The sequence below is a fragment of the Ochotona curzoniae genome, unplaced genomic scaffold (assembly GCF_017591425.1).
Source record: "Ochotona curzoniae isolate NIBS_2020 unplaced genomic scaffold, NIBS_Ocur_1.0 contig_899, whole genome shotgun sequence".
NCBI classification, from domain to species: domain Eukaryota; kingdom Metazoa; phylum Chordata; class Mammalia; order Lagomorpha; family Ochotonidae; genus Ochotona; species Ochotona curzoniae.
In genome coordinates, this window is record NW_024466605.1 from 7,722,936 (window position 1) to 7,745,284 (window position 22,349).

General features: G+C 48.1%; 1 protein-coding gene across 1 annotated transcript; it reads right to left on the minus strand.

Moving 5' to 3' along the window:
- Nucleotides 1-548: 548 nt before the first annotated feature.
- On the minus strand, nt 549-20,684 carry UBXN8 (UBX domain protein 8). The gene is made up of 8 exons (XM_040994255.1): nt 20,569-20,684; nt 15,910-16,032; nt 13,816-13,883; nt 10,072-10,194; nt 8,740-8,877; nt 6,062-6,103; nt 2,523-2,597; nt 549-870 (listed from the first exon to the last, which is right to left on the minus strand). The coding sequence occupies exons 1-8, from the start codon at nt 20,654-20,656 to the stop codon at nt 703-705; spliced, it is 825 nt and encodes a 274-aa protein (XP_040850189.1). The 5' UTR covers nt 20,657-20,684; the 3' UTR covers nt 549-702.
- Nucleotides 20,685-22,349: the final 1,665 nt, after the last annotated feature.

Sequence of the window (22,349 nt, forward strand, 5' to 3'; positions counted from 1 at the left end):
AAATGACAAGATGTTACTCAAGAAGTATATATAAGAGCAGTAACACTGGGCAGGTCACAGACGAATCAGGTGAGCAGAATTCAGACAGACCATGAAAAAAAGAAAAAGCAGAGTTAACAGCTGTTCCTACCACACTTGGATTTTGAACTTGGTGTTACAGGGCTTGAATACATTACCCATTTATAAGCAGGAAGAGGAAATGTGTGTGTTTTAATGCTTTTTATTTAAAAAAATACTGATTCACGTAGGCCTTTTCAGTGCCACAGCTTTATACGGGCAAAAATCAAGTCAACTGCAGTCATGAGTGTAGAAAACCGCCCCGCATACCTACCAAGGCTCACGGCTACAGAGATCGTGGAACCTTCCCCAAGACGGACAGCTCCCCCAAAGAGGCTGAGGGGTTCTGAGGGGTTTGCCGCCTGGCCACAGCGGCTGGGGACAGCCCAGGACCCTGTGCTTCAACACTGAGAAGTGTCAGCTGGGCCACCTCCCTGAGTAGGGGCCCAGGGTACAGACGCAGCCCGGGAAAGATGGAGGACACACAGTGACCCTTTTCTAATCCTTTATGTTGATGGATCCCCACGGGCCGCGGCCACCTGGGGCTCGGGTCAATTGGAAGTCTGATGTCTGCGGGGTTCCTTTCTTTTTGGGGAGGCGCAGTGTCTGCTGTTTCACAGAGAGCAGGGGCGGCTCGGTTTCCCCCTAGTTGCTCTGTTCCTTCTCTTCCACGTTGAGCACGGTGTCCGTAGTTATCCCCGCGTCCTCCAGGGACCAGCCTCCTACCACTTCCAGGGGCTTCCTGGGAAAGGAAGTGGACAGGCCGTACAGGGATGTGTGGTAGCCGACTCTCACCATCCAGTTCAGCAAGACCTAGAAGACACAGGCTGGGTCAGCAGCGAACGCAGTGTGCGTGGGGCGCCTCTGCGCCCGCACCCTCCCCAGCTCTCAGGCAGCGCACAGGGAAGGCGCGTGCCAGCACACGCAGCACAGGGCCAGGCAGCAGGAGGCGCCTCAGCTCCTGCAGTGAGTTGAGAACCACAGGTTGGCACTTAGGAAAGTATTCAGGGCGAAGTCCCTCAGGGACTTTGTCAGCACACAGCCTGCCTTAGCATGGCCCCGTGGCCGCCATCCTGTTCTTTCTCTTTCTTTTCTCACTTATTTGTGAAGCAGGGGGAGGAACAGAGGCGGCAATGCCCCCACCTGTGGGTTAGCGCCACATGCCTGAGAGAGCTGGGATGGGGCTGAGGTCACAGCCAAAAGCCAGGAACCCAATGCGGGTCTCCCAGGTGGGGACAAGGCCACTAACCCTCGCTGTCTCTAGAGGCTGCAGAGAGCAGCAGGCCGGGGGAGGAGCTGGAGGCAGGCAGCAAGTCCATGCAAGACAGGAGCAGCAGAGCTGCCAGGATTATAACTAGTGTCCATATGGGATTCTAGTGTGTGCAAGCTAAGGACTTTAGCCGCTAGGCTACTCTGCACCAGGCCCTAACCAACTTTATTAACGAGTTGTAAGAATCCATTTTAGGGGCCCGGCACGGTGGCTTAGTGGTTAAAGTCTTTGCCTTGAATGCGCCAGGATCCCGTATGGGTGCCATTTCTAATCCTGGCAGCCCTGCTTCCCATTCAGCTCCCTGCTTGTGGCCTGGGAAAGCAGTCAGGGATGTCCCAAAGCCTTGGGACCCTGCACCCGTGTGGGAGACCTGGAGGAAGTTCCTGGCTCCTGGCTTCGGATTGGTAGAGCACCACTTGGGGAGTGAATCATTGGACGGAAGATCTTCCTCTCTGTCTCTCCTCCTCTCTGTATATCTGACTTTGTGATAAAAATAAATCTTTTTAAAAATATTTTTATTTTGAATTTTGAATTATGTGGTACGTTTTTATATAGGCTGGGATTCCCCCCAAACTCCCACTGCAGCACTATGGTGTTGTGGGTAAAGCTGCTGCGTGAGACGCCAGCATCTCCTAAAGACTCGGGTTTGAGTCTTTACTGCTCACTTCCAATCCAGCATGCCCACTAACAGGAAGACCGCAGAGGATGGCCCGAGGCACTGCGTCCCTGTACCCATGTGGGAGGCGTGCAGGAGACTCTCGGCTCCCAGCTTCAGCCTGGCCTACCCCTGGCCATGGCAACCATTTGGGAGTGAATCAGAGGATGTAAGACTCTGTCTCTCCGGCTTTCAAATTAATTGATTTATTAAAATCATGACAACAACCGCCAGGATAACAGGAACAGAGCTGACACTGGTTGCTTCCTGTGGGTTTAACAGCACAGTGCTACCAAACTGTGAACATGTAATCAAGGACAACAAGCAGGACACATGACGAGAGCAACTGAACGATGCTGGAGTGCAGAGGTCCCCGATCCAGAGAGCCCAGGCAGCCTGTGATCCAGGCACGTGGCATGCAGAGCACACGCCTACATCCTGCGTCCTCCTCGGATGTGCGTGTCAGGGACACGCTGCAGTGTACGAACCACTGCCACGCTCCGCAAACGCCTTCCTCCTGGCAGGAGCAGCCTCACCTACCTGCGCACTGCAGGACTTCAGGAACCTCCTCCGCAGGACACTCCCACTCGGACACCGCAGCGCCACAGTTACCACCTGCCGGATAAAAAAACTCCACTTAGAATCCAAATCAGCTGATCTCTGCAATTCTACCATTATTCGTTGCCGAACTGTCTGTAATCACACATGCAGGAGGTCCCGTTGAAAACTCATCCTGAACACTGAAGTAAGAAGCAGAAAAATGGGGCCCAGCCTGGTAGCCTCGTGGCCAAAGTCCTCGCCTTGCAAGTGCCAGGATCCCACATGGGCACTAGTTCTAATCCCGGCAGCCCGCTTCCCATCCAGCTCCCTGCTTGTGGCCTGGGAAAGCAGTGGAGGACGACCCCTTGAACCCCTGCACCCACATGGGAGACCAAGAAAAAAGCTCCTGGCTCCTGGCTTCGGATCAGCTTAGCTCGGGCCGTGTGACCACCTGGGAAGAGAACCAGTGGAAAGAAGATTTCTCTGTTTTGTATCTTCTTCTCTCTGTATATCTGCCTTTCCAATAAAATAAACAAATCTTTAAAAAAAAAAAATTACATTACCGTACTGAGTATAACAGTACAGTACATTGTGGCTAACTATAGCCTATCACACTACCTTATCTATGTATATCTTCTTGTCATTTTGAAAGTGCCTTTCTTAGTAAAGACTTATTTTATTTACTTGAAAGAGTTGTAGAGACAGAGAAGGGGAGAGAGAGAGAATCTTCTATCGGCTGGTTTGCTTCCCAAATGGCCACAATGGTCAGGGCCAACCTGGGCTGCAGCCAGGAGCCCAGAACTGAGCCGCATGTACAGGAGACACAGCACTTGGCGTGCCCTCCACTGCTCTTCCCACACATCAGCAGGTAGCTGGATTGGCTTCACGGACAGCAGCTTAACCCATGGTGCCACCATGAAGTACTTCCGTTAGGGCGATAGGCTGGACGCTGGCTGCAAAGCTTACCTTTCCCAAACAGAATGCTACTCCTGCTTTGTTATTGTTGTTTCTTTGCTTTTCTTTTTTAAAGATTTATTTATTTTGATTGGAGAGTCAGATTTACAGAGAAAAGGAGAAACAGAAAAATCCTCCACTTGCTGGTTCACTCCCTAAGTGGCTGCAACAACAGTCAGAGCTGGGCGAACCCAAAGCCAGGAGCTTGGAGCTTCTTCCTAGGTGTTCCCCGCAGATGCAGGGCCCAGGCGTCAGGCTGTTGCCTACTGCTTTCCCAGGCCACAGACATGGAGTTTGGAAGAGAAGTGAAGCACCCGGGATATGAACCAGCGCCTGGATGGGATCCCAGCACACACAGGGCAAGGAGTTAGCCACTAGGCTATTGCACCGGGCCCTCTATGTTTTTTAATCTTCACGATATTGACCCATCAAGCTTAAGGACTACTGACATTATTGTGAAAAAATTGCTACAACGAGGCAGAGATAGATGTCCTGGCCTGGGAGATCAGTACATCAAAAGTAAGGTAACAAGGCTGAGAGCAAGAAAATTATGGAAAAGATACAATGGGGCATGTGAAGCCTTCCAAGTCTGTGAATGGTTAGTAGGCAACCTATGCACAGAAGCCTACGAGCATGGCAACTGTACAGACGGTTCTGGTCGTTTCTAAACATTCCATTCTTAGTTTCTCTCAATTAGCACAGAATGAGCTGTGAATGTACCAAGAAGCACCACTTACATGTTAATGATGTTCATTACAAGACTTCATTATGTGATACATTGTTTGTACCAACTAATTCAGTATCTAGAACTCATAGAGGGCAAATATTTGAGGTGTATCATCTTTAAGGTGGTAATTATTTACTGTAGATCTACTGGCATTACTTAACAGTAACAAAGCAGACAGAATCAGGCAGAGAAGGGAAAAGGCGGCGGGCTGAGCACTGCTTCCGCAGGGACTAAGGGCAGAAGAGCAGTGAGAGCCCAGGGCCTGGGGTTCAGTGCTGGTCCTGCCAGCGGGGCCTGGAGCCCTCTTCCTTCCAGGGCATTGGCCTCAAGAGAGCAGATGGAAGGAGACTGCTCCGAGGCTGGCTCCAGCTGCACAATGCCATTCCTCTCACACACACTGAGAAGAGCGTTAACACAGTATGCCAGCTACCAAGCCTGGGGAAGGTGGCAAGGCAGCATCGTTACTAATAAGCTCACAAATACCACCAGGAGGACAGCAGTGCCAGCCAGCGACGTCACCAGCCTTGGCTGCAGTTGCTTCTTCACCATTCAGGGCCACACACCCAGGAACGGTGCTTTCCCATTACTGCTATGATTCCAAAGGATTTGCTGACACTCGTATCTGTACTCCACAGACCTTAGGTAACAAACTATGGTTTTAAAGAAGTCACATTGTGTATTGCAAAGCCAGGGCAAATCCATAAAAGGCATTTCCTGTCAAGCCTATGCCATATGTAATGAATTCCTGTATTACACAATGGTTGTCATGGATACCAACCCAGCGCCCAATGAGAAGTGAGCATCGCGACAGGACACAAAGAGGGGGTCAAAAGTCTTATCTACTTCTGCATGATTTTCAGATTTTCCTCAGAGAGTCCAAGCCCTGGTCGTAAATTTTACAAATGAATTATATTTTTTTAAAAAAATGAGTTAACAAAAATGAGACCTTCCTTCTGGTGGTAGTATTTGATGGGGTAGTTAAGCTACTGGGATCCCTGAACCCCACATTAGAGCTTCTGGGTTCAAGTCCCATCTCCTCTTTTGATTCCAGCTCCCTGCCAATGTGCATCCTGGGAGACAGCAGTCACAGGCCCAAGGGCTTGGCCCCCGGGCACCGGTGAAGGGGCCACGTATTGAGTTCCAGGCTCCTGGCTTTGACCTGGCCAGTCCCAGCTATTGTAGGCATGTGGCTAGTGAACCAGCACTTGCAAGATGTGTGTCTCCATCTTTCAAATAAGTAAAGAGAAATAAGTGTTTTTAAAAACTAAAGAAAAAGGAAACCCTCCCAGCTGTTTGCATGGCTGCCACAACAACAAATCTGAGTATAACAGTACAGTAGCTACAGAGCCCAAGAACCTGAAGGCCACGTGGTCTCTCCTGGGTCACTGTCTGGATGACTTCCTGGCCCTGCAGACAGGTGTTCTCCGCCCAGCACTTGTCTGGGAACAGACTGACAAAGCAGCTGGGAGGAAGGCAGCCAGGGCAGAGCGGAGATCAACCCAACCCCAGGCCCCAAGGTAGACCATTTACGAGACAGCTCACAGCCTTCACATGGTGGGCAATTTGAAGCCATCGCCCTGTGTTCATGTTGTTGAGGTAAGCACCTCATCTGTTGCAATCTAATCTTGGCCTGAGTCAGTGAGCGAGGAAGCGCTCAAAGACAGCAGGTGGCAGGGATCCAAAGCGGGAGCCCGCAGAGGGATGGGGCGGGACAAACACCCAGGACAGTGCCACTTCCGGAGTGCTGATGCTCTTCCTGTCCACGTCCACGTTCAGACAGGATAGGTACACCTGATGTTAAACAAAGAAAGCACAGGATAGATGTAGATTTTCAAAGAAAAAAACAAAACAAGCTTACTTCTTCAGCTGTTGCAGAAGGCTCTTCAGGTAGATCAGGAACCTAAAGAAAAGCAAGCACTGGTGAAAGGAAGGTCAACATTTTTACAGAACAGAAGATGCTGTACGTGACGTTTAGGTACACTGAAGCTTAATGAAACCTGTTGTCTCAATGTATTTGTAGAGTTAGAGTGGGGGCTGCAGCTGTGATGCAGTTAACCACTGCCTGCAACGCCAGCATCCTGTAGGAGTGCCAGGTGCAGTCCAGCTGCCCCATTCCCAATCCTACAAGTCATAAAATGGGATTTGAGATGGCAGCTGCACAATTACATTTTTTTTAAAGATTTATTTATTTTTATTACAAAGTCAGATTTACAGAGTAGAAGCTCAGAGACAGAGAGGAAGATCTTTCGTCCGATGATTCACTCCCCAAGTGAGCGCAATAGCTGGTACTGCGCCAATCCAAAGCCGGGAACCAGGAACCTCTTCTGGGTCTCCCACGCAGGTGCAGGATCCCAAAGCCTTGGGCCGTCCTTGACTGTTTTCCCGGGCCACAAGCAGGGAGCTGGATGGGAAGTGGAGCTGCTGGGATTAGAACCGGCGCCCATATGGGATCTTGGCACATTCCAGGTGAGGACTTTAGCCACTAGGCCACGCCGCCGGGCCCACAATTAAATTTTTTTGATTTTATGATATTTAAACCTAGTTTATGAGAGTGCTTCAGATCCACGAAAAATGAAACAAAAAGATAAAGTTAGGCCTGGGGAGTTAACCTCGTAATTAAGATACCAGTTAGAATGCCCAAGTCAGCACCCAGCGTGGTAGCCTCGTGGCTAAATCCTTGCTTTGCATGCACCAGAATCCCATTTGGACACTGGTTTGTGTCCTGGCTGCTCCACTTCCCATCCAGCTCCCTGCCTGAGGCCTAGGAAAGCAGTCAAGGACACCCCAAGCCTTGGGACCCTGCACCCGCATGGGAGACCAGGAAGAGGCTCCTGGCTTTTGATCAGCTCAGCTCTGGCCATTGCCCCCACTTGGGGAGTGAATCAATGGATGGAAGCTCTTCTTCTCTGTTTCTCCTCTTCTCTGTATATCTGACTTTCCATTAAAAATAAATAAATCCTAAAAAAAAATCTTAAAAGGAAAAAAGACCTTCAAGGTATCTAAGTTCATACACTCTATCTCTTTAATATGAATACAGTATTTTTCTTCATTGGCACTCTTAGGAGACTGGGAAGCAGCTAATCACTTTGATTACTGTTGTCACTTATTTGCATTTCCCTATTTCTGTTAATTTATTAGCAACCAGATGTTTAGCTCATTTTCTCTTATTAAAACCACTGTAGGATTCAGGAGCTGTGGCACGGTAGCTTAAGTCACCACTTGCAATGCCAGTGTAACATCACAATGTCAGTTCAAGTTCTAGTCAGTCTGCTTCTGATCTTGCTCCCTGCTGATGCTCCTGGGAAGGCAGCAGAAGACAGCCCAAATGCTTGGGCTCCCGCGCCTGTGTCTACATGGGAGATCTGGAAGAAGCTCTTGGCTTCTGGCTTGGACTTGGCTGAGATCTGGCTGCAGCAGATTCGTTTGGGGAGAGAATCAGCATTTGGAAAATCTCTCCATCTCTGTCTCTCCCTTCCAAATAAATAAACCCTTGAAACAAAATGAAACAGAACAAAAACATAAAACCCCTTATTATGAACATCATCATCTCTAGGGGTCCTTTTGCATTTAGATACCTCAGACTATTTATTCTAGAACCCTTAAACAAAAGCTACTTGTATTTATTAAATAATGTTTTCCTGCTTGTGGGAGGCAGCAATGATGGGGGAGACTAGGAGTGAGCGCTCCTGGCTCCAGTCTCAGCCGGGGCCTGTTCCAGGAACTCAGTCTCTCTGTCCATCTGCCTGTGTCTGCCTGTCAGAGAGACCAGAAAAAGCACAGTACGTCAAAACTATATGTGTCAACCAACATTTTTCAGCAGGAGCTAGTGCTACCAGCAAAATACTAAGGAACTTTGATTGAGTCTACGTAGTGTGCTACTGGTTTGTGAAATGTGAATGGTTCAGGAACCTGCCTAGCCCTTTCAGGCTCTGCTCTGGGACCAGGGCATCTCCACTGCAAGAGTCCACACGCAGGGATGGGACAGCCTCCCTGCCTCGCTGGACCGTCAGAACAGAGGTCTCTGTTCCAACCTTTGTCAGCCCCACATTAATGCCCACACAGGGATTAAAGAGTGGAAAGAGACGCTGGGCTAATAAGCCTGGGCACTATTCCAAAGTGACTGATGGCTACTCTCCAAGGGCTAGTGAGGAAAATTACACCCTCAAGTTAATTACAGGAAGCAGCCTCTTGCAAAACAGAGCTTAATAACATCTTAAACCCCCTAACAGGCACACTGCCCTGAGCACACATTACATTTTCCCTTTCTACATAATAGCACATCCTCAAAAAAGCATTCTTCTCTAACCATGCTATTATTTATCTTCACAGCTCCCCTTTAAGATTGGTTTCCAACGTTAATATGAAGCATTTTATTTACTACTAAGCATTACCATGAAAACTAAAACACTAAGCCTCATTCCTAGTGAAGTGGATCACTCTGGAAGGCGGTGGGGCTTAAGCCCCTGGGTTAAAAGGCAGCCCCCCCTCCTCACCAAGCTGCTTGCCACCTGACTCTATTCTGACTGAGCCACGGACCTCCTCCTGTGGCTGCGCAGCAGCAGGTGGTGGAACTGCCTTCAGAGGCTCGCGCAGGTTGCGTCTCCTCGCTGCTTCTCTGCCTGGCGTTTCAGAAGACGTGTGACTTGCGTTGTCGAGCACCAAGTCTTCCTCACCCTGTTCAGAAACAGACAACCTCTGAGACAGATGCTCTCTGCCAACCTCATTCTACTCATGACGGCCATTTCTTTTGCCCTGATGGTATTTCAGTAGAAAACAGGAAGTTAAAGCATTGTCTCTTTGGACAAGAAAACGGAGGTTCTTGTGTTGCCCAGAAACTCCCCTCGCTCTGCTCTGGGAATCCTTGCCTGATAGGAAAAAGGTTGCTCAGGGCCCTGCCCCTGGCACTGACCCCCCAGTCTCTCAGTAGAGGGAGAAAGGCAGGGGGGAGTATGAAGGACAGCCCTTCCAGCTTGCAGCAAATGAAGCAAGAGAGCACGGGCTTGGTGTCAACATTTTCAAGGTTCCAAATTCAAACTCTCATCTTCCATTCTGATGAATTGCTCCAGGAGGAAAAGGCTTTGATTCCAGGGTATCATAAACAGTACTGCAATAATCACATTAGTACTAGCTACTACCACTTTCTTGTTAACAAAATAATTTACCAAATGTCAGTTCTCAGACACACAGACCCCTGTACTCACAGAGTTAACCAACTGCCTGCTGAAAATACATTTTAAAACAAGAATGTGTTCACTTTATTCTTGGCCATCATTCCTCATATGCTGTAGTACAACAATTATTTACATAGCATTTACATTGTATTAGGTCTTACAGATAATGTAGGGATGATTTAAATCCTATGGGGGAGGTCAGCATGATGGCATAGCGGGTAGAGCAGCTGCCTACAATCCTAGAATCCTGTGTGGGCACTGGCTGCTCCGATCATGATCCAGCTCCCTGTTCATGGCAGTGGAAGATGGCCTGAGTGCTTACGAGACCCAGGCTAAGCTCCTGGCTCGTCTGCTTCCACTATGGCTTACTTCTCAGGAGTATGCAAAGGCACGAGGTGATGGCTCAGGCAGTGAGGACCCCGCAACCCATGGGAGAGTGGCAAATGTGGATCCGGGGTCCTGGCATCGGCCTCGCCCAGCCCTCGCTGTTGTGGGTATTTCAGCAATGAACCAGCAGGTGGAAGGCCTCGCTCTGTTTCTCATTCTCTGTCACTCTGCCTTTCGAATAAATAGATAAATCCTAAAAGCAAAATAAGCCAAAGATGTGAGCTTAAAGTCTGCAGGCCTTCAGAAATATCAGCCTTTCCTCACAGAGGAACACGGGGATTTCACACACACAGCCGGCATGCTTTCTAACCCCAAGTTTGTGTCCACTGCTCAACTTCCAGGTTTCCCCCGTCATTTGATAAAAACGCTCTTGTAGTTTTTTCAGTTTCATTTCTTGTCGAGGTTTTAAAACATTCTCCACATATCTGCTAGCCTGTTAAAATGAAAAAAAATAAATTAGGTGTTGTTATAATACGTTAATGTTTGTACAAATTTGCACTCCCTATAAAGCTGTAAATTTCAGATAAGAAGTTTTCACACTAATTCAGCTTTGCCAGAAGTGTGGCTTCCTCCATTTCTGCCTCACTTTCTAAAGTCTTAACTGTGTTTAATGCAAACATGTTTGTGACACAAACAAAAGCAACAGTTCTTTACCCAATGATTATATAGTAGTGTGCTGTGTATCCTTTATGTGTATTTTATATCTTATTATCAGTTTAATTATCTCTCTAAAAAAAGAATTTACTTATTTTTACTGGAAAGACAGATTGTATTTATAGAGAAGGAGAAGAGACAGAGAGGAAGATCTTCCATCCACTGATTCAGTCCCCAAGTGGCCGGATTGGCTGGAGCTGAGCCGATCTGAAGCCAGGAGCTTCTGCCGGGTCTCCCACGTGGGTGCAGGGTCCCAAGGCTTTGGGAGATTCTCTACTGCTTTCCCAGACCACGGCAGGGAGCTGGATGGGAAGTGGAACAGCAGGGACAGGAACTGACACCCATAAGGGATTCCGGAGAATTCAAAGTGAGGATTTAGCCACTGAGCCATGTGTCAGAGCCAGTTTAATGATCTCAATGTGATACAGCATGATAACTCAAGGTAGACCGTGAAGAATGGTCAAATTAAATCAAGCTAGTCAGCATTTAGCTCCTTGACCATTTGATTAGCACTTAATATTTGTGCATGTTTATGAAGCACACTCTGCTTAATTCAATAGGCACATACAAGAGCTGACCAAATCAGAGTAAATGATGGTTTCATCTCCTCTTGATTACTTTGTGTCGGCTTAGAGCCTTCCTGCTCCAGTTCTCCTAGACTATGCAGTGGTTAGTTGGGTTACAGCGCCCCTGCCCACCATGCTGTGGAACAGGAGAACTTACTCCTCTCATCTGACAATGCCAACACCCACCCTTTCAGCCTCTGGTCACCACTAGTCTAGTCTGCATTGCCATCAAGTTATTTTGCAGCTGGCAGCCTTCATCTTTCCATGTCTGACTTGGTTTGTTTATGGACATGATGCCCTTCAGGATCATCCATTTTGCTACACGTACTGAAAAACCTTGGGCCTGACGCAGTAGCCTAGCAATTAAAGTCCTCGCCTTGCACGTGCCAAGATCCCATATGGGCACCAGTTCTAATCTTGGCAGCCCTGTTTCCCATCCAGCTCCCTGCCTGTAGCCTGGGAAAGCTGTCGAGGATGGCCCAAAGCCTTGGGACCCTGCCCGTGTAGGAGACCTGGAGGAAGTTCCTGGATCCTGACTTTGGATCAGCACAGCACCAGCCGTTGCAATCACCTGGGGAGTAAATCATTGAATAGAAGATCTTCTGCTCTGTCTCTCCTTCTCTCTGTATATTTGACTTTGTAATGAAAATAAATCTTAGGGGGAAAAAAGTGAGAATAGACATTTTACCAAAGATACATAAATGGCAAATAAGCACACAAAAAGATGCTTAAAATATTAGTCATTAGAGAATTGCAAGTCCAACCCTGAGAAACTGCTTAGCAATGATGGGTATCATAAAAGGAGGGAGGGGCCAGCTCAATGGGCTAATCTGGCTAATCCTCAGTGTGTTAGCATCAGCATCCCACAGGGGTAAGGGGCACAGGTGCGTGTCTGGCTGCTCCCTTCCTATCCAGCTAGCTACCTGATTACGGCCCGAGAAAGCTGTGGAGGATGGCCCAAGTCCTCAGGCCCCTGAGCCCAAGTGGGAAACCAGAGGAAGCTCCTTGCTTCTGACTTTGGATCAGCTCAGCTCCAGCCACTGTAGCCAGTTGGGCAGTGAGCCAGCGGGTAGAGGATGTTTATCTATCTCTCCTCTTTTGGCCTTCTTAATAAAAATAAATCAATCTTGGGGGTACTGCCTACAATGCTAGCATCTCACATAAGCCCTGGTTTGAGCTCCTCCACTTCTGACCCAGATCCTTGCCAATGCACCTGGGAAAGCAGTGGAAGAAGGCCCAAGTACCTGGGCCTCCGCACTCGGGCAGGAGACCTGCATGGAGTCTGAGGCTCCTGATCCAGCCTGGCCCTGGCCCAGCCCGAGACGCCATTTGGAAAGTGAAGCGGCAGATGAAAGAATTTTCTGTCTGTCTGTGTCTTCTTCCTCGTAATTCTGATTTCCAAATGAATGAGTGAATGAAGAAATATAAAGGAACCACGAATAAAAGAGTGGGAAGGAACTGGGACCCTTGAAGAGTGCTCGTGGGAATGTAAATTGGAAGGACAGGCAGGCAGGTACTGCTGGGCAGCAGGTTAAGCAAACACTTGTGATGCTGGCACCCTACATCAGACAGCGCACTGGTTCAAGTCCCGGCTGCTCTAATACCAGTCTACTTCTTTGCGAGTACTCTTGGCAAGATAGTCTAAGCACTTGGGCCCCTGCCACAGCCACAGGAGACCCAGAGCTCCTGTCTGCTGTCCTCAGCCTGGCCCTGCACCAGAGGTTGCAACCATTTGGAGTGTAAAGCAGATGAAGGCTCTCTCTGTTTCACTCTGGCTTGTACCCTCCACCATCACCACACCTTTCAAATAAGTAAGTAATAATAATGCCTTTTAAAATAATTAAGGCATATAAAATGATATAAAACTATGGGAATCATTTTGGCAGCTCCTCAAAAATAAGTTAACCGCAGAATTATCATGACTCATCAGTTTCACTGATACCAAAAGATTAGGAACAGGCACTCAGGGCGAGCACTTGGCCTGCAGGTTCAGGCGTGGGTGGGACGGCTGGCATCCCATTAGGAGCTACTAAGTTCAAGACCTAACTCTGCTTCCCAATTCCAGAGGCAGCAGGGAACAGCTCCAGGACTCGTCACCCATGTAAGAGATGTGGCTTGAGTTTGCGGCTTCTGGTCTCAGTCCTGCCCACCCCAACCATTGTGGGCACGTGGGGAGTGAACAGAGTATGGGAGCTCCCTTCTTGGACTCTCAAAAACGAAATAATTTAAACGAACGGGTATTCAGTACTCACATGCAAACATTCACAGCTATTCAGGGATATTCACAATGGCCCTTAACTAAAGGGTAGATACAACTGATTTATCTGTCAACAAATGAACAGATCCAACTTTGGTATATTCACGCAACAGTCATTTATTCAAAGGAGGGAAGCCCAGGTACAAGCGAGGAGAACCTGGTAAACGTGACGCCAAACGAGAGGAGCTGGACTTGGACAGGTCATGTCCACACTAACCCATTTACAGGATATCCAGAATGGGTAAATCCACAAGCAGAAAGCAGACTGGTGTCTGCCAGGGGCTGGGAGGATGGGCAAGAGGGAGTGACTACCTAAGGGATATGGGGTGTTTTCTAGGGGGTGATGAACAACATTGTGGAACTAGATAGTGGTGATAAACGCACAACACCATGTAGTACATATGCCACTGAACTATCGATTCTAACACGACTGATTTTACGCTGTGTGGATTTCACTGCTATCATGATTATAAGCAACCCTAGAACAGGCACAGAAGCCTCAGACCTTAATTTTAAATGTCCCAGGTGTCTCCATATTTTTTCCCTAAAAACACCCTCTAAAAAAGTCACACTGTACCTTTTCTCCCTGTGCCTCTTGTTGTTGTTTTCGAACAAGTTTTTGCCTCTTCTCATTCTCGTCCTCTTCTATAGGATGAAAAAAACATAAAAGTGTGTTTTAATCACCAAGTACCAATGAGTCAAAGGCTCGTCATTCTTAGAAAAAGTGTACATTTTAACATTGTGGGAAAGACAAGACAAACAAAAAAAGAGGATTCTTTTTTTCAAATAATGCAAATGACATACAGGCAGAAGCAAAGAAATACACAAGAAAAATCTACTACAGGGCCCTACATGGTAGCCTGAGGCTAAAGTCCTGGCGTGCATGCACCAAGATCCCATATGGGCATCAGTTCTAATTCTGGCAGCTCCACTTCCCATCCAGCTCCCTGCCTGTGGCCTGGGAAAGCAATCAAGGATGGTCCCAAAGCCTTGAGACCCTGCACCTGCGTGGGAGACCTAGAAAAAGCTCCTGGCTCCTGGCTTTGGATTGGCGGGGCTCCAACCATTGCGGCTACACTGGATAGAATATCTTCCTCTCTGTCTCTCCTCCTCTCTATATATCTGACTTTCCAATAAAAATAAATAAATCTTGCAAAAAAATCTACTACAAAATGTCTGTTTTGGGCCCGGCATGATGGCACAGTGGTTAAGGTCCTCGCCTTGCACGCCCAGGATCCCATATGGGCGCTGGTTCTAATCCCAGCAGCCCCACTTCCCATCCTGCTCCCTGCCTGTGGCCCAGGAAAGCAGTCGAGGACGGCCCAAAGCTTTGGGACCCTGAACCCGCGTGGGAGACCCGGAAGAGGCTCCTGGCTTCGGATCGGATTGGTATAGCATCGGCCATTGCGCTCACTTGGGGAGTGAATCATCGGACGGAAGATCTTCCTCTCTGCCTCTCCTCTCTGTATATCCGCCTTTCTAATAAAAATGAAATAAATCTTTAAAAAAAAAGTCTGTTTTTTCTTTTAGTTGAAGTTCAAAGACTTTATTGAGGAGTCTGAAGGGGTGGAAAAACCTGAAGGAAATCCGAAGTCTGAGCCCAGGACCTTCTTTCTGCCGCATCCCCGAAAGGAAAATGTCTGTTCTGAAACAAGCATTCTCTGATGTGCACCAATGTTCTAAGTAATGGTTTTAATAAGGAGGCTTCAGAAAGTTCTGGGTGAGTAGAGAGGGACTGCACTTCTGGGCCTGTCAGGGCTGAGGCAGCTCCAAGGCACACCATGGAAGCCAACTGCTGTGTGTGGAGCAGGGAACGCCACACACTACACAGGACACAGCTGCCCCATGACTCCAATAGGACAACAAAAGCAGTATGCCCACTTCCCAAAGGGGGGATGTGCTTAGCAGCTTCTAGGCCGCTACCTAGTGCCTTGCTGTAATACAGAGCTGGTTTTACACTGGGTACAATAAACATTGCTTTGGTATCTGGCTTGATCCCTCAAACAGCATTTGAAGCACGACTTTTGTAGTCCTGCAATACACACAAAATGGCTCATACATATTAACAAACAAGTCAGAAACTAATTATTCCTTCTGGAATAATCCACCCTTTAGAAAACACACATACACACACACTGTTTTAACAGGAATAGGAATATTGACTCATGCCCATAACTTTAGCTCTATGGCAGTAAATACTCCTATTCAGTTTGTTATCGCAGTAAATATTTATATTCCCTCAAGTTTATAAAACAAAGATTAAGGCAATAGAGCACAGTGAAAAATGGGAAGGACCAGTTGGCCAATAACTTGCTTCTGGCTGGGTCAGATTCAGTGATATTAAAATGCTTTCCAAACTCTGAACCAAAGAATATACTTTTTTTTCTAGACATGGGAAATTTGGATTGAGTTCCTGGCTCCTGGCTCCAGTGGCACAGCCCCAGCCACTGTAGACATTTAGACAGGGAACCAGTGGATGGGAGCCACTATTTCTCTCAATCTGCTTTTCAAATAAAAATAAGCAACCAGGACAACAGTTGCAATAATTATTCCTCCTTGAAATTAAACATCACAAATCAGTGGTGAGATAATTCTTAAGGGGAAAAGTTCTGGAATACAAGAAAGAAAGTTGAGTATAAAAATATGAGGGTAGTATAAATATTCAGCTTACCTTTCAAACAAACTTGGGAAGATTTAAGTGAGTTAAACCATGAGGTAGTCACAGAAATAACTAAAGTAAGAAGAGCAAGCAGAAAGAAAATCCGGCCACATAGCAAAAAGAAATCTTTAATTCCTTAAATAAAAAAGAAAAAAATTAAAATTAAATACATTTTTGTTTATGAAAAACACATCAAGTAATAAATGCTAATAATAAATAGAAACACATCAAAAGGTTATTTTTACTAATAAAGTAATAGAAGTTATGAAACTAGGTCAGTATTGTGGATAAAGCTGACACCTGTAATGCCAGGGATGTCACATGGGCACCAGACCAAGTCCTGGTTTCTCCACTTCTGACCCAGTTTCCTGCTAATATACCTGGGAAGGCAGCAGAAGATTGCCCAAGCATTCGGGTCCCAGCACCCAAGTGGGACACCCTGAATAAGCTCCTGGCTTTGGACCAGCCCAGCTCTGCCCATTATATCACGTAGGAAGTGAGGTACCAGGAAGATATATGTCTCTCCCTTTCTGTTAGTATACCTTTCAAATAAACAAATCTGTCAAAACTAAAAGATACAGTACAGGTGAAAGAAGAGGTCTGGGAGTCCCATTTTATTCCAGGGAAACCAATTAGGATTTCCCCTGAGAATATTCCAATCTATAAGCATTATTGCAGACATAACCCAGTAGCTGTCACACTGTGAGGCATGGTTTGCAAACCAGACTTAAAATACTGGTTGAAAGCCCACCATCAAGAGATCCAAGAAACCATGACCAGCTCATGACAGTAGGTTCCAGCAGAAGGACAAGGAAAAATTTCACTAACTACACGGAGATGCTGCTAAAGGCTAAGTGGCATTTTCTAGAATCCTTGGCCTGGTTGGCACATTAAAACAAATTACATGTGTACCCTGCCCTGTAGAAGTGTGTTTTCCTGCGATCAGAGCTGACTGGGACAGAGTAGGTCTGCAACTCTCAGACAGAAGCTTCTCACGGAGCAGTAACTCAAATGCCAGCGCAAAGCAGATTCTAACCAAGCTGCAGAGCTGCCCCAAAAGGAAGGGAACAAGTGGATCTTAGAACATGTGAGCCGTGAGCTTGAATTTAACATTTCAGTGTAACACTTAGACCCAGATCTTATTGCATTTCAACAGTGAGGGTAGTAGGTTTCTGCAGGGTCTTAATAAATTTTCTAAAAACATTCTACCAGGCCCGGCACAATGGCTCAGTGGCTAAATCCTCGCCTTGCACATGCCAGGATCCCATATGGGCACTGGTTTGCATCCCGGCTGCTCCACTTCCCATCCAGCTCCCTGCTTGTGGCCTGGGAAAGCAGTACGAGGACAGCCCAAAGCCTTGGGACCCTGCACCTATGTGGGAGACCCAAAGAAGCTTCTGGCTCTTGGCTTCAGATCGGCTCAGTTCTGGCTGTTGCAGCTATCTGGGGAGTAAATCAGTAGTTGGAAGATCTTCCTCTCTGCATCTCCTTCTTTGTGGGTAAATCTGCCTTTCCAGTAAAAATAAATAAACCTTTAAACGGGCGGGGGGGGGGAAGCATTCTATCTTTTGTCATTTCAAGTAACATTTCTGGGCCCCCAACTCCTTCTCAGGCAGAGCAGAGAGCAGTTACACAACTACTTTCATCCTGGTCTCTAACTTCAAAACTGAGTTTGAGGAAGACAGACATGTAAAATGAACTCCTGAAGCTCAACCTCTCCACTATTTCCCTTTTAGTTTTCCTTTTTACCAGCAGCACAATATGTCAGGAACCACCCAGAAATCCTTCCTTTCCCCTGACTGCAAATGCAAACCTTCAACAAATTCTGCCATCAATATCCAGGATATGGCAATAGCTCAAAAAGCTAATCCTCCACCCTGTGGTGCCAGCATCCCCATATGGGTGCTGGTTCATGTCCCGGCTGCTCCACTTCCCATCCACCTCTCAGCTTATGGCCTGGGAAAGCAACAGAGAATGTCTCAAGCCCTTGGGATCCTGAAACTATGTTGGAGACCCAAAAGAAGCTCCTGGCTTTAGATCAGCTCAGCTCAGCTTTGGCTGTTGTAGCTATTTGAGGAGTGAACTGATGAATGAAAACCTTCTTTTTGTAAATCTGCCATTCAAATAAAAATAAATTTCAATAAAAATAAATCGTAGGGAAAAAAACCCTTTAATGTCATTAATATCTAAATCCGTCCACATGTCACAGGCTGTTGTCATCTGCCTGCAGGCTATTGCCACTCCTGCCTGCTCTGAAAGCCTCCCTTGCCCAGCTGCTATCATTATACATGGCTCCCTCCTCCCCAAACATTCTCCACATGGTTCCCAGAACCCTGGGGGAAGGGATGGTGCAATGGCTCAATTGGCTAAGGGCACCAGTTCATATCCTGGCTGTTTCACCTCTCATGCAGCTTCTTGCTTGTGGCCTGGGGAGGGCAGCAGAGGACGGTCCAAAGCCTTGGAACCCTACACCCACATAGGAGACTTAGAAGATGCTCTGGGATCCTGGTTTCAGATTGGCTGTCCAGCTGTTGCGGCCACTTGGGGAGTGAATAAACAGACAGATCTTCCTCTCTGTATATCTGAGTTTAAGAAAAAATGACATAAATCTTAAAAAAAAAATTCTTTTTTTTTAAGATTTATTTATTTATTGGAAGGTCAGATATACAGCGAGGAGCAGAGACAGAGAGGAAGATCTTCAGTCCGATGATTCACTCCCCAAGTGAGTGCAACGGCCAATGCTATGCCAAGCCAAAGCCAGGATCCAGGAACTTCTTCTGGGTCTCCCACACGGGTGCAGGGTCCCAAAGCACTGGGCTATCCTTGACTGCTTTCCCAGGCCACAAGCAGGGAGCTGGATGGGAAGTAGAGCTGCCAGGATTAGAACCAGCGCCCATATGGGATCCCAGGGAGTTCAAGGCGAGGACTTAAGCCACCAGGCCACGCTGCTGGGCCCCACTGTAGCCTTCTAACAGGCTTTGTCCCTACCCTCTTGGTGTTTGCCAGCCACTGTTCTGCTCAGAAGACACCACTTCTACCATCTTCTCTGATTCTTCCCTCTTGAAAATCCCCTGATGCTATCAGGGTTCCATCTTACACATCTTGCTTTGCACAGTGAAACTGTCCACATGAAAATTCTTCTTTGGTCTGGTAAGAACTAAGGTTCCTTTCATAGTTTCCCTGAAGTTCCCTGCAGCACCACTTCCTACTAAGGTGCCTCCTGAGAGGTGCCCGTGATGACTCCCGTGCTTGGATCACTGTTGCCACCTTGAGGCACCTGCATGGAGCTCCTGAGGTCTGGCTTCAGCCTAGCTGAGCCCAGGCTGTTGGGGATACTTGGGGAGTGAATCGAAGGGTTGCCAAACACCCCAAATTGGTTGGAGGCATTGTTGTGGAACGCCAAACTGAGTCTGCTGACCTAATAATGTGCAGAAAGCCAATCACTAACATCGGCATGGTGGAAAAGTAGGTCTTTTAAGATTGATCTTTTATTAGAAAGGTAGATTTATATAGAGGAAACCAAGTTTTGAGGGTTCACTCTTCAAGTGGTCCCAACAGTCAGAGCTGAGCTGATCCAAAGCCAGAAGCCAGGAGCCTCTTCTGGGTCTCCCATGCGGGTGAAGGATCTCAAGGCTCTGGGCTATCCTCTACTTCTTCCCAGGCCACAAGCAGGGAGCTGGATGAGACATTAACAGGTGCCCAAACAAGATCCTGGTACTTGAAGGGTATTTAGCCATTGAGCCATTGCACTGGGTCTTAGGGCAGAGCAAGGAGCCAAGCAGGTTCTCATGGACAGACATCTGGGTCTGACAGGTAGATAAGCACAAGCCAGGATGGTCTGGAGGGCTCCAGCCCCTGCTGGTGGAGTGACTCTGCAGACAATACAGGACACTAAGGCTCTTATCTACTGGAGAAGCAAATGACTCCAGGGGATTCACTCCCTAAGTCAGAGAACTCCTTTTGACAAAGGGCAGGAAGGACACCTGCGGCTAGGCAGAAGGGCCTGGGTCTGGCCCGTCCTTTCACATCACAGTTTGGTTGCAAAAGTATTAACTTTCAGTTACTCTGCCTTCCAAACGAGGGAATAAATACTTAAAAGTTAAAAGCCTTTCGGAAAGGTCACTTAACCGTCCCAGTTGTGTTTCCTCAACTGTACAAATTGAAATATGTGAGTCCCGATCCTTTATGGTTGCGGATTCCTAAGCTTCAGCTGGCGGCTGGTCTACAACAGGTGTTCAATACAGGAATTTCCAGACTCTCCTGGGTCTTCCTTCATCCTTTTCTTCCAGCTCGTCACAACCCCTCGCCTGGTGGAATATCCTTCCCCTCCCCGGTCCCTCGTTACCCCCGCCCCCACGATGGGCGGTTTATCATGTAAATCTCAGCCCATATTCTTTAGCAGACCTTCATTCTAGAACCTCTAGATTCTCTTTTATTACGATTTGAGAATACTGCCTTCGATCGTCACCGCTGTGCCAGCTTGTGATCCCACACCCCCACCCCTGGCTCAGAACTTTCAAAGACACCAGACCCGGTAAGGAACCTCCGGCCGGAAGAGGCAGGCAGGCACGTTGCAGCCTGGGAATTGTAGTCCGAGCCGTTTAGATGCGTCGCGGCAAGTACATGCAATGGCAGGGCTGGACAACGCCGAGAAGAGAAAATCGCACTCACCTAGGCTGGGGATCCCACGCCGCAGCTCCAGGCACAAGATGGGAACAGCAGAGAGGATGAAAATGCCCAGCACACCGCGAGACGCCATGGCAACGGAAGCCAGACACGTGTGGGGAGTTAATCCCGCCCCTTCCGTCTACTCGCTCCTGGGAAGGTGGAATGGAACCCTTCCTGAGGGGGCGAGGTCGGGCCGACCCCAAGAGGGTCTTCAGGCATCTTGTGAGCTCAGTCTGTGGCCCTGTTTAAGTACAAGTGCCCTGCCTGTTTCACGTGATGTCCACCAGAGCGTGGGCCCCAGGCCGGAGGGGACACGGGACACCCTTGGCCTTAGGGTCCTGCGGAGTGTGTGAGGAGGGAAGGGGCTGAGGCAGCGTGCAGGGGCGGGTTGTGCTGTGAGGAGGCAGGCTGGCGGCGGTGGGCTCCCGGGTCCGGGCCGCCCAGCGCTTCGCTTTTGCTCCTCTTGCTTCCTAACCCCGTGGGCGGCCTCTGGATCCGGTGGGAAGCCGACTCAGAAGCCGGGCCTGCCCCGGCTCTCCTTACTACTCACCCGGGGAGACAGGACTCCGCCCTGTCCTTCATCGTCTGTGACCTCGTCACCATCCCGCAGCTCCCCACCTGCAATTCTGTTTGGCGACTAGAGGTCCTTGGGGCTTAGATTTACAAGTTTAAAAACTCTCTTTTCTTTTTTTTAAAGACTTATTTTTACTATTTTTTAATTGGAAAGGCGGATATACAGAGAGGAGAGACAGAGAGGAAGATCTTCCGTCCGATGATTCACTCCCCAAGTGAGCGCAACGGGCCGATGCTATGCCGATCCGAAGCCAGGAGCCTCTTGCGGGTCTCACACGCGGGTGCAGGTTCCCAAAGCTTTGGGCCGTCCTCGACTGCTTTCCCAGGCCACAGGCAGGGAGCTGGAAGGGAAGCGGGGCTGCCGGGATAGAACCGGCGTCCATATGGGATCCCGGGCGTGCAAGGCGAGGACCTTAACCATTGCGCCATCGCGCGGGGCCCATTCTCTTTTCTAACCTATTGGTCAGTGCAACCATTTTATTCTTAAGTTTAATTCAACTAACATTTTTATTGAGGCTAGCCGCCTCACCCGTGTATCTGGTAACGTCGATTCAGTTATGTGTTCAATTTGGATTTGTCTTTAAGAAACTCAGCTTGCTGGAAAAGACAGCCCTGTAAACAGGTAAATGCAGTATGAGTACGTGCCCAAGTGTGGTGATATACACAGACCGTCTGGGGGCTGCACTTATTTCTAGGTTCCTGTTGTTTGTGTACATCCCATGTCTGTGACGCATGGGAACCGGAAGTTCCACGCTTCTCACACTTGATACTATTTCCTCTTTTAAGTGTTTGTTTTTGTTTGTTTGTTTGTATTGCCTCCTCCCTGGCTCTCTGCCTTACCAGATTTTAATCTGTTGATAGAGCCAGTGAATCTCTGCCTGGAACATAGACTAGGAGATCCCGACCACTGGAGTTCTGCCGTGCGTGTTAATGCACAGGAGAGTGCCCTTTCCTGAGCCTTGTTGATTGTAGGCTCTTATCTGCAGGTGCCATGTGCCACCAAAGCCTGTGAGAATAGCCTGCCCATATAACTTCAGCCGGTTTTCTTACTGCTTTACAGGAGACTTGTACTCTGATAAAAATCATTGTAGTTTCTCAGAGCAGAAGGCTTGGGTAATATTGATAGGATTCTATAGTGTGGGTTGGAAAGAGTTAAGATAGGTTGCTTTTTTTTTCCCCCTCCACTATGGGGCTTTCACTGGGACTGGACA